General features: G+C 56.2%; 3 protein-coding genes across 5 annotated transcripts; 2 read left to right on the forward strand and 1 right to left on the reverse strand.

The window, feature by feature from the left end:
- Positions 1-551: 551 nt before the first annotated feature.
- Positions 552-5,693, reverse strand: CUTC (cutC copper transporter). Of its 2 annotated transcripts, XM_074593269.1 has the most exons (9): positions 5,596-5,693; positions 5,209-5,280; positions 5,067-5,126; positions 4,427-4,636; positions 3,139-3,174; positions 2,593-2,726; positions 1,986-2,013; positions 1,464-1,569; positions 552-870 (listed from the first exon to the last, which is right to left on the reverse strand). In XM_074593269.1, the coding sequence occupies exons 2-9, from the start codon at positions 5,276-5,278 to the stop codon at positions 759-761; spliced, it is 756 nt and encodes a 251-aa protein (XP_074449370.1). In that variant the 5' UTR covers positions 5,279-5,280; positions 5,596-5,693; the 3' UTR covers positions 552-758. The 2 variants fall into 2 exon arrangements, with proteins under 2 accessions (XP_074449370.1, XP_074449371.1); XM_074593270.1 differs by lacking the exons at positions 1,986-2,013; positions 5,596-5,693 and having other exon boundaries at positions 5,209-5,369.
- On the forward strand, positions 5,416-9,985 carry COX15 (cytochrome c oxidase assembly homolog COX15). 2 transcript variants are annotated; one of them, XM_074593267.1, is made up of 8 exons: positions 5,416-5,670; positions 6,395-6,517; positions 6,739-6,925; positions 7,145-7,312; positions 7,830-7,911; positions 8,240-8,394; positions 9,296-9,409; positions 9,692-9,985. In XM_074593267.1, the coding sequence occupies exons 1-8, from the start codon at positions 5,657-5,659 to the stop codon at positions 9,821-9,823; spliced, it is 975 nt and encodes a 324-aa protein (XP_074449368.1). In that variant the 5' UTR covers positions 5,416-5,656; the 3' UTR covers positions 9,824-9,985. The 2 variants fall into 2 exon arrangements, with proteins under 2 accessions (XP_074449368.1, XP_074449367.1); XM_074593266.1 differs by lacking the exon at positions 5,416-5,670 and adding an exon at positions 5,688-5,966.
- A 176-nt stretch (positions 9,986-10,161) lies between these two features.
- Positions 10,162-12,035, forward strand: ATP6V0E2 (ATPase H+ transporting V0 subunit e2). Its single transcript, XM_074593271.1, has 4 exons — positions 10,162-10,391; positions 10,473-10,520; positions 10,743-10,893; positions 11,189-12,035. Exons 1-3 carry the CDS (start codon positions 10,177-10,179, stop codon positions 10,834-10,836), a joined length of 357 nt encoding a protein of 118 aa, XP_074449372.1. The 5' UTR covers positions 10,162-10,176; the 3' UTR covers positions 10,837-10,893; positions 11,189-12,035.
- Positions 12,036-12,597: the final 562 nt, after the last annotated feature.

The raw sequence follows: 12,597 nt of genomic DNA on the forward strand, positions 1-12,597 counted from the left end.
AGGAGGGCACCTTCCCTGGTCGGCTCACTTACCAGCTGTGTGAGGAAGTTATCTTCCACACATTCCAGGAACCTCCTGGATTGTTCCCTCTCTGCTGTGTTGTATTCCCAGCAGATATCCGGGAGGTTAAAGTCCCCCACAAGAACAACGGCAAGTGATTAAGTGAACTTAATGTGTTCATCACCTCTGTGTATCAATAAAAAGCTTATGCGTGCTTCTCTCTACCTAGCAGCTGCTGCGTTTCTCATCCCCAGCTACCCTACGGGCTGACCACAGCTGGCCTCTTTTTCCAGCTGTTGCTGTGATGTTTCCTTCCCTGGAATTCTGGATGGGATTGTTTTCTCCTTTGGAGCAGTAGGGGCCTGACAGGCTATGCAACACCTCACAGTCTTACCTGTAAAATAAAAATAAGTTTTAAAAAAGCACAGCAGGACTGGGGGCAGCTGCAGTGTTTATTTGACAATCACATGCAGTGCTACACAATTCAGTTCCCCTACTTGCTCAGCTCCCTTCCTCCCAAATACTGCCAAACAGCTTGCTGCCGCAACATCTGGGAACGAGTCCTTTTATTTAAAATGGCCAACGTAAGTTTCCAGGCCAGGGACTAGTCATTCAGGGGAAGCCAAGGGAAGAGATGTCAGGCTTCGTCACCTAGTTCACATCCTCTGCAGCCTGAGGACGGAAGCAGTACCCATCTGTCCATGTGGCAGCGAAGACCCTGGAATCTCAGCGCTCTTGTCCCAGCACGGTGCCTTCCACTACAGAATGTTCTTTGCGATCGCATTCAGGGTCCTCACTTTGGCCACATCCGCCACCTTTATGGAGTATTCAGGGGCAGAGAAGGACGCTCCCATGGCAACATTTGGATTTCTGTTAGGAAAAGGACTGGTTACTATGTGCAGGTGATACAGATGGGTAAGTAACGAAAATGCACTCTCTCCCGTAGTCTCAGCAGTGGCCAGAGAACCTGCTGGTGCCACCCAGACCAAAGATGAGACATTAATAGAAAGAAAAATAACCCAAAGGCAAGAAATAACAGCATCAACAGAAACCCAGTGCAGGCCTGTGGACAAACGTAAGCCATTCCTCACTCACTCCTCAGAGGAGCAACCCACTGGCCTCCCAAATCCTACACATTTCAGTGTTAAAAGTTTTAAGGCTACTACACCAGAACCTGCCTTCCTAAGTGCCACACAAGTGCACTCACAAGCCCTAGGGCAGCGGTAGCAGAAGAAATGCCCCAAGGATCCAGGTATGCATGGAGCTCGCGTCCAGACGATGAGCACTGCTGGATTCGTACACTGCAGAATACAGAGCCAGGCATCATGATCCCAACCACGAGAGCACAATTAGCACCCAGAAAGCTGTCTGAAATTTATGCCTGTTCTACAAACTCATGTTCACATTAATCCAGCTTTTCCCTTATACACTTTTGCTAAAAGATAATAAAAAAAATTAGTTACCTGAACTTCATTCCTGAGTCTCGGGCTGAGCGAGCAGAGCAGTGAAACTCAGAAGCAGTGGAGCCTTCCAGAATCCTCTGCAGGTTGCGCTCTGTGATGCCACCCCCTGGTGGGAAGAATCCCTGTGTTACATACAGCGCAGATGGCACTGTCCCAGACCTGACATCACCCAGGGACCTACCCCTAAGGGACAAGCACCATCTGCACAGAGGGGAAAAGACATCCCTTAGGACAATGGAGACCGGGGCATGCGAAAAGAGATGGGAGAAGCCTTGGCTCATGTTCTACCACAGATCTAGAGCTGTTCCCAAACCCTCCAGCGAGCAGCAGCTGCAGGGCTCTGCCATCAACAGCTGGCAACATCAACAGCTGGTGCAGCCCTTACCCACACCAGGGCAGGAGCTCCTCCTCCTGGGGACCTGGCTCAAAAAGCCAGATCAGACAGTGCGTCCCAGGGCGAGAGGCTAGGAAGCGGGAGCTAGGGACTATGGGAGATGTTACAGATAACAAAAAACCCATTACCTGGCACCACCACAATTCTGCCCTTCGCCTGAAAGAAGAATAATGTGTTAGTGATACTGCTCAGCTCTACATCCGCACATCCAGCTGTGGGGCAGCAAAGAAACCTTACATGCAGTGCCTTCAGTAAGCCATTGGATGTCACCATGGCTTACGGTTTGTGTACTCTCACACGTTTTTTGTACTATTCATGCTTTACAAGGAAAAGTGGAAAAGACTTTGCAGTTACAGCTAAGACAACTTGTCACCATTTCCTCCTACCTCTATCCCACCTCTCAGGTATATCTGTTGCATTTTCCCAACAGGAACTGTGAGACCCCAGCAGAGACCTCACTTTGCTGTTTACGTGGGCTAATCACATCAGTTGCTGAAACCAACTCTCACCGCCCTCCTTACAGCAAGAACAACCCAACTAGTCTTTGCTGTGGGAGACTTCCAGGTCCAGCCCACGTGGACTTGGGGAAACAGATTTAGGCCAAGCCAGACAAGAAGAGCAAGCGCTCCTGGACATAAGTATCCTTACAGAATGAGGGCTACCATAAAGGAGCTGCCTCCAGGCAATGCCTAGGAAGCAGCCGCGGTCGCCCAGGGGAGCACAGGGATCACTTACCTGTTCCGCAAGCCTCTTAATTAAGGATAATCCTTCCAGCGCTGAGCTGTCACAGCCACTTGTCAACACCCTCTCAAACCCCAGAGAAATCAGGGTCTCCAATGCCACCAGAGGGTCGTGCACCATGTCGAAGGCTGAGAGATTAACAGAACAGCTCAGAAATGACTCAGCTCATCATGCTCAAGGCCTGTCCCCCCGCCAGCTCAGGAGACAATAGGAAGGATCCTTGTCACTGCTGGCCACCCCGCGGGGAGCCAGAGCTCCTGACTATAATGTCGCCCTCACAGCAGGGGCAGCGCCACCATACTCAGCTCCTCAGACACCTCCTCCCCACACAGGACAGTGACACAGCCCGCAAGCCTGGACGCCCTGGACTTTTCCCCTCCTGGGGGAACAGCGCTGCCACAGCCTGCTCTGGCACAGCGTGCAGAGCTTTCCCCCCTCCAAAGAATGACCATAGTATATTAATTAAGCTCAGCTCCCTCCCAGCCCCACCTTCCACTGGCAGCAGGGTCCCAGACAGGGCCACTGTACCAGGTGACTCACCTCGGTGAAATGTGACTGGCAGGGGACGACACACTGCTGCAATAAAAAGACATGTGGTCAGTCAGGGCTGGCACAGAGAGTTCCCTGTGCTAGAACCAGAAAAGCACAGGAGATGAAAGAGGACAAAGGCTTCTTGGGCCATTCCTAGGGAGCTCAGAAGAGTCCCAGAACTTGCTGGGAACAATGCAGCTGCTGGTCTTTGGCCATGCTCTTTCATGGGGAAGAGTTCTTCTGCCCTTTGAGGAAGCAACAAACCTTTATTTTTATGAGTAACACCAAAGTCCCCCATCTCATCTGGATCCTGCAGAACCCTCATTCCCACCAGAGATGTTCTTCTCTGCAGGAAGGAAGCAGGGAAGTTGCCTCCTCTACCTGGGAAAGGGACAGGACCAGTGCTCTCCGAAAGCAGGAGCTTATTTTTGTGATTTCTTTCACTACCTACAATTTCTGCTCTCAGACCACAAAAACTTTACCAGTGGTGCTCTATTTACTGGGCAAAGCTTATTTATTTCCACAAAAAGAAATCCAACTGCCTCCTGCCCTGGAAACACTGGTTCCAGCAGGGCACCTCACTGCTCTAGTGGAGGCAAATCCTGGCAAGGCCCCTTTCTTTTGCTGCACTGCCTACAGCGTATTCACCTTCACACAAGAATCACAGTACCACATCACCAAAGAAAGGCTCGGCAATCTTTAGCTTTGGTTGTAGCTCACAGAAAAGATGTGGAAGCAAATTCTCTTTCTCTACACACATTCGGGGCCTGGACTAACAATGTCCCTCTGCAGCTTTAGTAGCCTTTTCTATGTTTCCACCTCTCTTTCTCATTATCTTTTCTCACTAGGCGTGTTACAGAAAAAAATAAAGATGAGTTGCCAGCTACCCACAAGGCCAAAGTCCAGGAGGGACATATCCTAGACACCTGTAGCAGGGATGTAAGGAAAAGAACAAAGAGCAAAGAAAATAGAGAAAGGAGAGAATGCAACAGTTTAATACTCTGGCACCCCCAAAACAGCTCAGCCATGCCAGTCTCCTCCTTAGACCCTGCTTAGACCTAGCCTCAAACCCTGAGAACTGCCTGGGGCAGTGCACTTTGATCTGCAAAGCTTCTAACCTATTTAATGTGTCGCAGGTGGAGAAAGACAGCAAGGCCATAGACGAGACATGCAGACCAATGCACCCTGCAGTTCTTTCTACAGCACCGGCCAGAGCAGCACTGAACTCCCACCCCCAGTCACAGCAGAGATATCGCACAGAGCTCAGCACAGCGTTTCTGACTGCAGCCACTCTTACCCAGCAGCGCTGTGCAGAGCTCTGTGTCAATGCGCCCATCCTCAGTGAGGGCCCCGAACACCAGCCCGTCAGCCCCATGCAGCTTGGCAAGGCGGATATCGGCTTTCATCACTTCCACCTCACGGTCTGAGTAGAGGAAATCTCCGCCGCGAGGTCGGATCATCACGAAGACGGGGATTCTCACGCATTGCTTCACCACCTGCAAGAGCCCTGGGGCGGGAGGGCAAGAGGCAGTTCAGCACCCAGCCACAGCAGCTCCAGCCACCAGGGGAGGCAGGGAGGGACGGGAACCTGGGAACTTGGTTCCGGCAGTGTTAGGTTGATGGTCGCACTCGATGATCTTAAAGATCCCTTCCACCCTAGGCAGCTCTACGGTTCTATGGCCAGCAGGAGACTTATGGAGGATCAGCAGGACCTCTACCCCTGCCTCCTGCGGGGGCTCAGGCAGAAATTCGAGCCGTGGGGAGTGGGACACGGGCCGGGACGGAAGCCAGGCCGGCGGGAGGGGGCACAGGCGGAGGGCGAAGGGAAGGAAGGCGCCTGGGAGAGTGCGCTGGGACGGCTGACACCCCCCCTCCCCACACCACCCCACAGAGGGGGACACAGCCCAGGGGAGGGGGAGGACGCGGGCCCGGCTCACCCATGCTGGGGGTGGTCCCTCCTTCCACGAGACCCGCGCACAGCTCGATCCGGCCGGCACCTGGGGAGAAACACGTCAGAAGCGGGCCCGGCCCGGCCCGCCCCCCCCCTCGCCGCCCCCGCAGGAGGCCCCCGCGCCTTACCTCCGCGCTCCGCGTTGACGGCGGACTCCACCGAGTCCACGCACACCTCCATGAGGAAGCCATCGTCCATGCCTGGGGCAGAGCAGCGCCGTCAGACCCATGGCGGACGCCCGGCTCCCCGCCGCCGCCGCCGCCCGCGGCCCCGCCCCCGCCCCACTTCCGCCGCAGGCCCCGCCCCCCCGCTTACGCTTCCGGGCCCGCCCCCTCGCGGCCCGGGCCCGCGCCGCCCGCGGGCGCGAGGGCGGGAGGGCGGAGGTGGGAGGGGGGGGGCGGCGCCCCTCGCTCGCGCGCGGCGGCGGAAGCCCCGCCCCCCTCCCCGCCGTGGCGGCCCCGCCCCTCCCCCGCCACCGCCCGGGCCCCGCCCCCAACCCCCGCGCGCGCCCTCACCTGCGCTTGGCAGCGCGCGGGGGTCGCTGCTTGCTCTCGGTCACGTGCCCGGAGGATTGTCATGGTGACGCCCAGGTGTGTCCGGAAGTGCTCGCCCCTGCTTCCGGGCGGCGCGCGCCACTTCCGGGGTCACTCGGGATGCTGCGAGCGGTGCGCGGTGGTCGGGTCCGATTCCTCCTGCCGGTATCAGCACCGGGCCCGTCCCCCGCCCCGCCGGGCCCCCTCCGCCTCCCCCCACAGCGCTGCCTCCAGCGGCGGCTCCTGCAGCAGGCGGCCCCGCCCGCCTCTGCCCCGCCGCGCGCCGTGGGGCGATGGCTCCTGGCCTGTAGCGGCGCCGTGGCCGGTGCCGTGGTGCTGGGCGGCGTCACCAGGTGAGCGCGGCGCCCCGCCGCTCTTGTAAAGGCTCAGAGCCGAGGCCGCCGTCCCCGCCATCGGTGACCTGCTCGGGCTGTCCCTGCGGCCCGCCGCTGCCCCCCGTGCCCGGGACCTGCCCCGAGCGTGGCTGTGGGAGCCCCTCGCCTGTCTTCCCTCCTCCCGGGTTGCAAGGGGACATTGTGGGGTAGGGCTGGGAGCACCAGGGAAACACTGCCCCCCGTGTGCTGCTGCCAGACGGGGATAACTTTCTGTCACACGTTTTTGGTAATTTTAGGTCTGTTGATCCCTCATGGACTCCCTGATGTCCATCCTATTTCTAGCCATGGTTTTAAGGGCTGTCCGGTGCAGCTCTCACTTCAGTTACGTAGATTTCCAGACCATCAGGGAGTGAGTTGTCCCCACTGGTGTCTATGTCTGCCCCCAGGCTGACGGAATCGGGCCTTTCTATGGTTGACTGGCACCTGGTGAAAGAGATGAAACCCCCCAGGACGCAGCAGGAGTGGGAAGCCGAGTTCCAAAAGTACCAGCAGTTCCCGGAGTTTAAAATGTGAGTGTGCAGAAGTGGAAGGATGGTGGGCTGAGCTGCTCAAGGAACTCTTGTAAGAGTGGAAGTATTTTCTAACATCACTAGCAAGGCACGCGAAGCCTTCTGACGGTGGCTCCTTCGCTGTCACTTCCTTTCTCTGAGGAAGGTGATTCCTTGTGGGATTTATGGCATAGGACTGCTGCATCACATGAAACAGTTCTTTTTTTTAATGTCTTTAACAGCCTGAATCATGACATGACGCTGACAGAGTTCAAGTTCATTTGGTACATGGAGTATTCGCACCGTATGTGGGGCCGCGTTGTGGGTTTGGCCTACATTCTGCCTGCCGCCTACTTCTGGCGAAAGGGGTGGCTCAGCCGCCCCATGAAGGGCTGTGTTCTTGCGCTCTGCGGGCTGGTCTGCTTCCAGGTGAGCGAGCTCTGTAGCCGCAAGGATTAGCAGCAGCATCTCCTGTGAAAGTCTTCTGATCTAGTGTAGATGAGACAGTGGGATTTGTGACAGCTTGGGGAGGGGGGTGTCAGTGCTGGTTGAAGATGGAGGAAACAAGTTGCTTTGCCCCTGGCGTTTATCTGGTCTTAGCAGTTGCTGCGGCCCAGTCTGGCTCTGACCCCTCTCCTGTTTTGTCAGGGGCTGCTGGGATGGTACATGGTGAAGAGCGGGCTAGAAGAAAGGCCAGACTCTTATGACATTCCTCGGGTCAGTCAGTACCGTCTCGCGGCACATCTCGGCTCCGCACTGGTTTTGTACTCTGCCAGCCTGTGGACGGGGCTGTCTTTGCTGCTTCCACGACACAAGGTACAGAGTGGTGTGTCAGGAGTCAGGATCGCAGGGTCCTGTCAATTCAGAGGGTTGGGGGAGTGATGTGGAGGGTAAGGTAAGGGTGTGAAGGGCAATGGTGCTTCTGTTTTACTCTTTGTTCATGACTCTCATCTAGTGCTGCGTTACAAAATACCTTTTCTGTAAACTTCTCGGTTATGGGACTCTTCCTTTGACTCGTGCTGTTCTGCTCAAAAGTGATTAGCCTCAGAGTTTGGGCAAGCTCAGGCAGGGGTGTGTCTGGCTGGGATAAATGATTTGTACTGGTAACTGTGCAGTGGACTCTTCAGTTTATGCACAGGGTTGGACTTGTTTAGTTGTGGTTTTGAGGAACCACTGAAGTGTGACTGTGCTGTGTGGTGGTCTCTAGATTCCTCCTGTAAAAAACACGAGCCAATCCCTTGGCCCGTATATGCAGTGAAGTTTCTTCTTACCTGCTGCAAGCAGTGCTGGGAATACTTTGCCTTGATTTTTTTTTTTTATTATTATTTTACAGTTACCCGAGACCCATCAGCTCCTTCGCTTGAGACAATTTGCTCATGGCACTACAGCTCTCATTTTTCTTACTGCTCTTTCAGGTAAGAGTGTTTCTTACTGCTGTCCCATCTGCGGCTCATTCCTCTCTGCCTTGTTTTTCTCCTGGTCTGGCAGGGACTGTGAGCAACCCCATCATGTCCTCTGGGAAAACTTTATTGCTCTCAGGGAGCTGACGGTCAAGAACTTCCCTTACTGGTCTTTCCCAAGCAGGTGGAGATGCAACATACAGCCTGCTTATTGCTGTGTGGTCTCTGTATGTGTTTGTGAAAGAAATTCAGGATCGAGCTGAGCTCTTGAGACAGGGTTGTGCAACCTGGAGTGCCAACTGTGCCTCCTCTGGTAGTTTCATTTTCTGCTCTGGAATTCCAGGTGCCTTTGTGGCAGGGCTCGATGCTGGCCTTGTGTACAATTCTTTCCCCAAAATGGGGGAACGCTGGATCCCAGATGATCTCCTTGCCTTCTCCCCCGTGCTGAGAAATATCTTTGAGAATCCTACAACTGTACAGTTTGATCACAGGATCTTGGTAAGTGCTGTCTTCCTGCTGTGTCTGTGCTGCTTCTTGGTTGCCTCCTGCAGCCAAGCTGTTCTCTTTGGGCTGTGGTTCTGTCAGCTTGAGTGATACCCAGGGGTGTCCGAAGGTCCTGAGAGCGTGTTACCAATTTGCGTCTGCAGAAAGAGGAAGTTGAGCGCTCTTATTTATTTTCAATGTGGTCTCCTTCCTTAAGGACGTCTTCCTCCTGCGCAAGTTACAGACTTTTGTTTCTTTGTGTCTCCTTTTCCGTAACGTGAGCTACAGAGCGGGGTAGCCCTCGCTACTGAAACGGCTGGGAAAGTTGTGTGAAATAAAACTTGGAAATCCCAATATTGAATGCTTCCTCCAGCATTGCTGAACTTGCTTTATGCCAGTAACAGCCTGTGAAAATATCTCAGCGAGTTAAACCAATCCTGGTATTAAATACTGCTGCTGTGGACTAAGCCATCACTAAGACTAAAAAAGATGAAGCGACTTCGAAGAGGAGTCACCTGGGGTGACCTGCGCAGCAAGATTATGCTGTTGAACTACAGCTGAGGGGTGAAAATGAGATCAGCTTGCCACATGAAAGCTTCCACCTTTAATTGACAAGGTTACAGATGGGGAGAGGACAAAAATAGTCCCTAATGATGTGAGGAAATGAGGAAAAGCTACTGGCAAGTAAAACATTAATTGGAAAAATGGAACTCTCTATAACTTTAGTTAAATTTCAGGGTTGTTAAGCTGGTGTGCATGGGAGCTCTGGGATTTGGTCGTGGCTGCTAGCACGTTTCCACAGTCAAACACTGCTCTCAGAATTTCTGTTACTGCATGGAAGGTGCAGCCAAAGGCCACTGCACGCATTTCCTTTGAGCTTTTCTTGAAGGGTGGTTGTTTCTCTTCCCTTCTGCAGGGAATCACCTCATTCATGGCTGTCACAGCACTGTACCTCTTCTCGCGGAAGATCCCACTCCCTCGCAGGACCAGGATGGCAGTGACTTCTTTATTGGCTGTGGCTTGCATGCAGGTACTGTGGTTTTTTTGGTTTGTGTTTTTTTTTTTTCTCCCTCTAGTCATTTGTAGCACATTGGCAAGACAGAGCAGCCCCTGGCTTGGACCTGTGCTGGCCCCAAGAGTCTGCCAATGAGAGGTGAAGCTGCCTGGGCCCAGGGCCTCACCATACTGCGTGCACACTCTGAATTGGAGGGTGGGAAGTCTGGCTGTGGCTGTGGGCCTTTCCACTCTGTACTCTGTGCTGGAGGACGTGTGTCATCTGCAGTTGCTCTTATCCCTTCTCCCTTCTTGGCAGGTGGGACTGGGCATCAGCACCCTGCTGCTGTATGTCCCCACGCCTCTGGCCGCCACGCACCAATCGGGCTCCCTGGCGCTGCTCAGCACGGCACTCTGGCTCATGTGCGAGCTCCGGCGGGTCCCCAAGTAACCGGCTGGAGGAAGAGCCCTCCCGGGGAACTGGGCCGGGAGGCGGCAGAGACAGCCCCCACCTCGGGTGCACCGGGAGGGATGCACGCCCAGACGGGCTGTGCGCGGGGAGGAGGCGGCGGGTGCGAGCGCGAACTTTGTAATATAAAGGAGTTTTTACGGAGCGGCTGGTGTCTGGCTGGGTGCCTCCTTTGCGGAGCGAGGTGAGGAGGGATGCGGGGAGCCCCGGCGGCAGCAGGCGCGGGGGGGCCGGGCCGAGACGCGCCGCGCCGCCGCGGCGGGGAGGGGAGGACGGGCTGCTTGTGGCGCCCCCTGGCGTCGGCCCGACGTACGCCCGGCCTCGCGTCTCCACCAATGAGAGGCGGCGCTGACGCGCTCCGCCCGCGGATTGGCTGCCGCGCGCGGCAGTGGGCAGAGCGGCATCCGGTGCGGCGGCGGCGGTGGGTCTGTCGGTGCGGGGCGGCCATGACGGCGCACAGCTTCGCGCTGCCGCTCGTCCTCTTCTCAGCCTTCTGGGGCCTCGTGGGCATCGCCGCCCCCTGGTTCGTGCCCAAGGGGCCGAACCGCGGGTGAGTGAGGGCCTCGAAGGGATACCGGGGGCGGGGGGTGCGGGAGCGGGCCTCACCGCCCTAACGCCGGTGTCTCCGCAGGGTGATCATCACGATGCTGGTCACCACCGCCGTGTGCTGCTACCTCTTGTGAGTACCGCGAACCGGGCCCCGATACCGCCCTTCCCCCATCCTCCGTGCACCTTCACCGGGGCCGGTGGCTGCTGCCGAGCCTCCTGCTGCGGATGAACGGGGCAGCCCGCGGGCTGCGGCCCGCCTCCCTCTGCCAACCCCTGGAGGCGGCAGCATCCCGGGATCCTGGGCCCTGCCCCCGTGCTACCGGGGCTGACTGCAGGTTGTGTCCCTTTGCAGCTGGCTCATCGCCATCCTGGCCCAAGCCAACCCCCTGTTCGGGCCGCAGCTGAAGAACGAGACCATCTGGTACGTGCGCTTCCTCTGGGAGTGAGCAGTCCTCGGGAGCTGGCGCCTGAAGAGAGACCACCCCCCTCCCAAAATCATCACCGTGAGTGGGCAGAGGGCTGGGGTGGCAGAGATGTCCATGCTTGTCTGCCTGTGTCTGGCTGGGGAGGGAGCTGCAGCCTGGTTCTCACTTGGTGCGAGATGCTTTGGCTTCTGTGCATTGTGGCTGTGGCAAGCTGGTCTTGGTGTGGAGCTGCTGCTCTGCGCTGGGCCTGAGCGAACCAAGCGCTCCCCCTGAGCCTGTGGTTCCTCAGGCACTGCCCTGTAGGGGGTGCGGTTTGTAGGTGCTCCCTTGTGGGTGCAGTTTGGTACTAACTTCTCCTTTCTCCATCCCCCAGCTCTTGCTGCTGTTCCAGCCTCTATCCTCCTGTACCAGGCAGCCCCCAGAGGTGCTGGGACAGAGGCTGGATCCGCTGCCCAGCGCACCCTGAGCGCTGCAACCTGGACCGATGATGGCTGGGCCCCTGAGCGTGGCAGGCAGCACCCCTGCCTGGGATGAGGACCTGGTAATCCTGGCCCCGAGAGCAGACACGCTACCAGGGAGAGATCTCCTCAGCTGGCTGAGTGCTGCAGTTATTGACACTGAGCACCATCCTGAGAGAGATCTGCGTGCAGTGCCAGTGGATCCTGTCCCTGCAGTGCTTGACCTGCTCCCTCTAGTGCACTCAAGCCCCAGCCCCCTGAGTGAAACCCCTGCTCGTAGCCCAAGCTGCCCAACTAGTTACTGTGTCCCTGGTCATTTCAGGCACCAGCTGCCCCTCTGCGTGCAACGGGCTCCTGCCTTCTCATCCTCTGTTGTGTGGTCAGTCCCCTGCGGTGAGGGTGGTCCTTGCTAAGACAGATTCTGGCTGTGGGTGTGAGAAGGGAGGGCTGACCCTTGAGGAGCATGCAGCCCCCCCGTGGGTGTGATGAGGGAAGCGCTGGGATGTAGGGCAGGGGATTCTGCCGCTTGGCAGCCTGCAGGGGGGGTTAAAGTGGTGCTGTGTCTCCTCCCACCTCAGCAGTGAGGGTGCTGCAGTAGTGTCTAGGTACCCACCACCACCACCACCTGTGTTCAGGTTCTGAGAACTGAGTAGGGCATTGTGTTTTAGGTTTCCCCTTATTTATCAGATAATTTATCTGTATTTATTTATTTGTCTGTGTTTGTTAAATTTGTGTTGTGGAAATAAATCCTTTTTCTAGTAAGTGATGCTGGAGGCAAAGTCACTTGATGCTTTGAGGCTGAGGAACAGTCTTGGTTTTATTCAGGCTTCTTCCCTCTAAGCCTGCTCTTGCACCATGGGAACAAGGCTGGGATCCTCAGCTGTGGAGCAGAAGGTTGGCAGCACACTGGGTGCCTGGAAAGTTTTATCCTTGATGCCACCTGTGCACTTGTCCTGTGGGACTGGGGTCACAGGTAGGCAGCAGCATGTGCTAGAGGGAAAACTGTGTACGTGTCCAGCCTCCCTGGTGGTAGGCAGTTGTGCTGGGGCCATCCCTGTGGCTGTGCAGCAGCTGGAGAAGCATAGTGGCTTCTTTTCTAGGCTGGGGTGGGGAATTAGGTGAAAAGCAGGGAACAACATCTTCCAGGGGCTCTGAGTGGCCAGGCTCAATTTCCTTGTGTTAAGAGGAGGGAGGAGAGCAGAGCAGCAAAGGATGCTGCCTCCGAGAATCACAACAGTTCAGTTTGGATCATTGCCGCTACCAGCCCCCAGTCATGCTGCCAGCCCAGAGCCATCACTGTTGGGGAGGTGTTTGCTAGAAAACA

The sequence above is a fragment of the Larus michahellis genome, chromosome 6 (assembly GCF_964199755.1).
Source record: "Larus michahellis chromosome 6, bLarMic1.1, whole genome shotgun sequence".
Taxonomy (NCBI): domain Eukaryota; kingdom Metazoa; phylum Chordata; class Aves; order Charadriiformes; family Laridae; genus Larus; species Larus michahellis.

What these genes read in the sequence shown, in the direction of transcription:
- ATP6V0E2 (XM_074593271.1), top strand. Translation starts at nt 10,177, where the DNA reads ATGAGAGGCGGCGCTGACGCGCTCCGCCCGCGGATTGGCTGCCGCGCG. An exon ending in CCCAAGGGGCCGAACCGCGG is followed by an intron (nt 10,392 to 10,472) that starts GTGAGTGAGGGC and finishes GTGTCTCCGCAG; the next exon opens with GGTGATCATCACGATGCTGG. An exon ending in GCCGTGTGCTGCTACCTCTT is followed by an intron (nt 10,521 to 10,742) that starts GTGAGTACCGCG and finishes GTCCCTTTGCAG; the next exon opens with CTGGCTCATCGCCATCCTGG.
- COX15 (XM_074593266.1), top strand. Translation starts at nt 5,734, where the DNA reads ATGCTGCGAGCGGTGCGCGGTGGTCGGGTCCGATTCCTCCTGCCGGTA. An exon ending in GTGCTGGGCGGCGTCACCAG is followed by an intron (nt 5,967 to 6,394) that starts GTGAGCGCGGCG and finishes GTCTGCCCCCAG; the next exon opens with GCTGACGGAATCGGGCCTTT. An exon ending in GCGGGCTGGTCTGCTTCCAG is followed by an intron (nt 6,926 to 7,144) that starts GTGAGCGAGCTC and finishes CTGTTTTGTCAG; the next exon opens with GGGCTGCTGGGATGGTACAT.
- CUTC (XM_074593269.1), bottom strand. Translation starts at nt 5,278, where the DNA reads ATGGACGATGGCTTCCTCATGGAGGTGTGCGTGGACTCGGTGGAGTCC. An exon ending in AGGGACCACCCCCAGCATGG is followed by an intron (nt 4,637 to 5,066) that starts GTGAGCCGGGCC and finishes CTCCCGCCCCAG; the next exon opens with GGCTCTTGCAGGTGGTGAAG. An exon ending in TTAAGAGGCTTGCGGAACAG is followed by an intron (nt 2,014 to 2,592) that starts GTAAGTGATCCC and finishes TTCTTCTTTCAG; the next exon opens with GCGAAGGGCAGAATTGTGGT.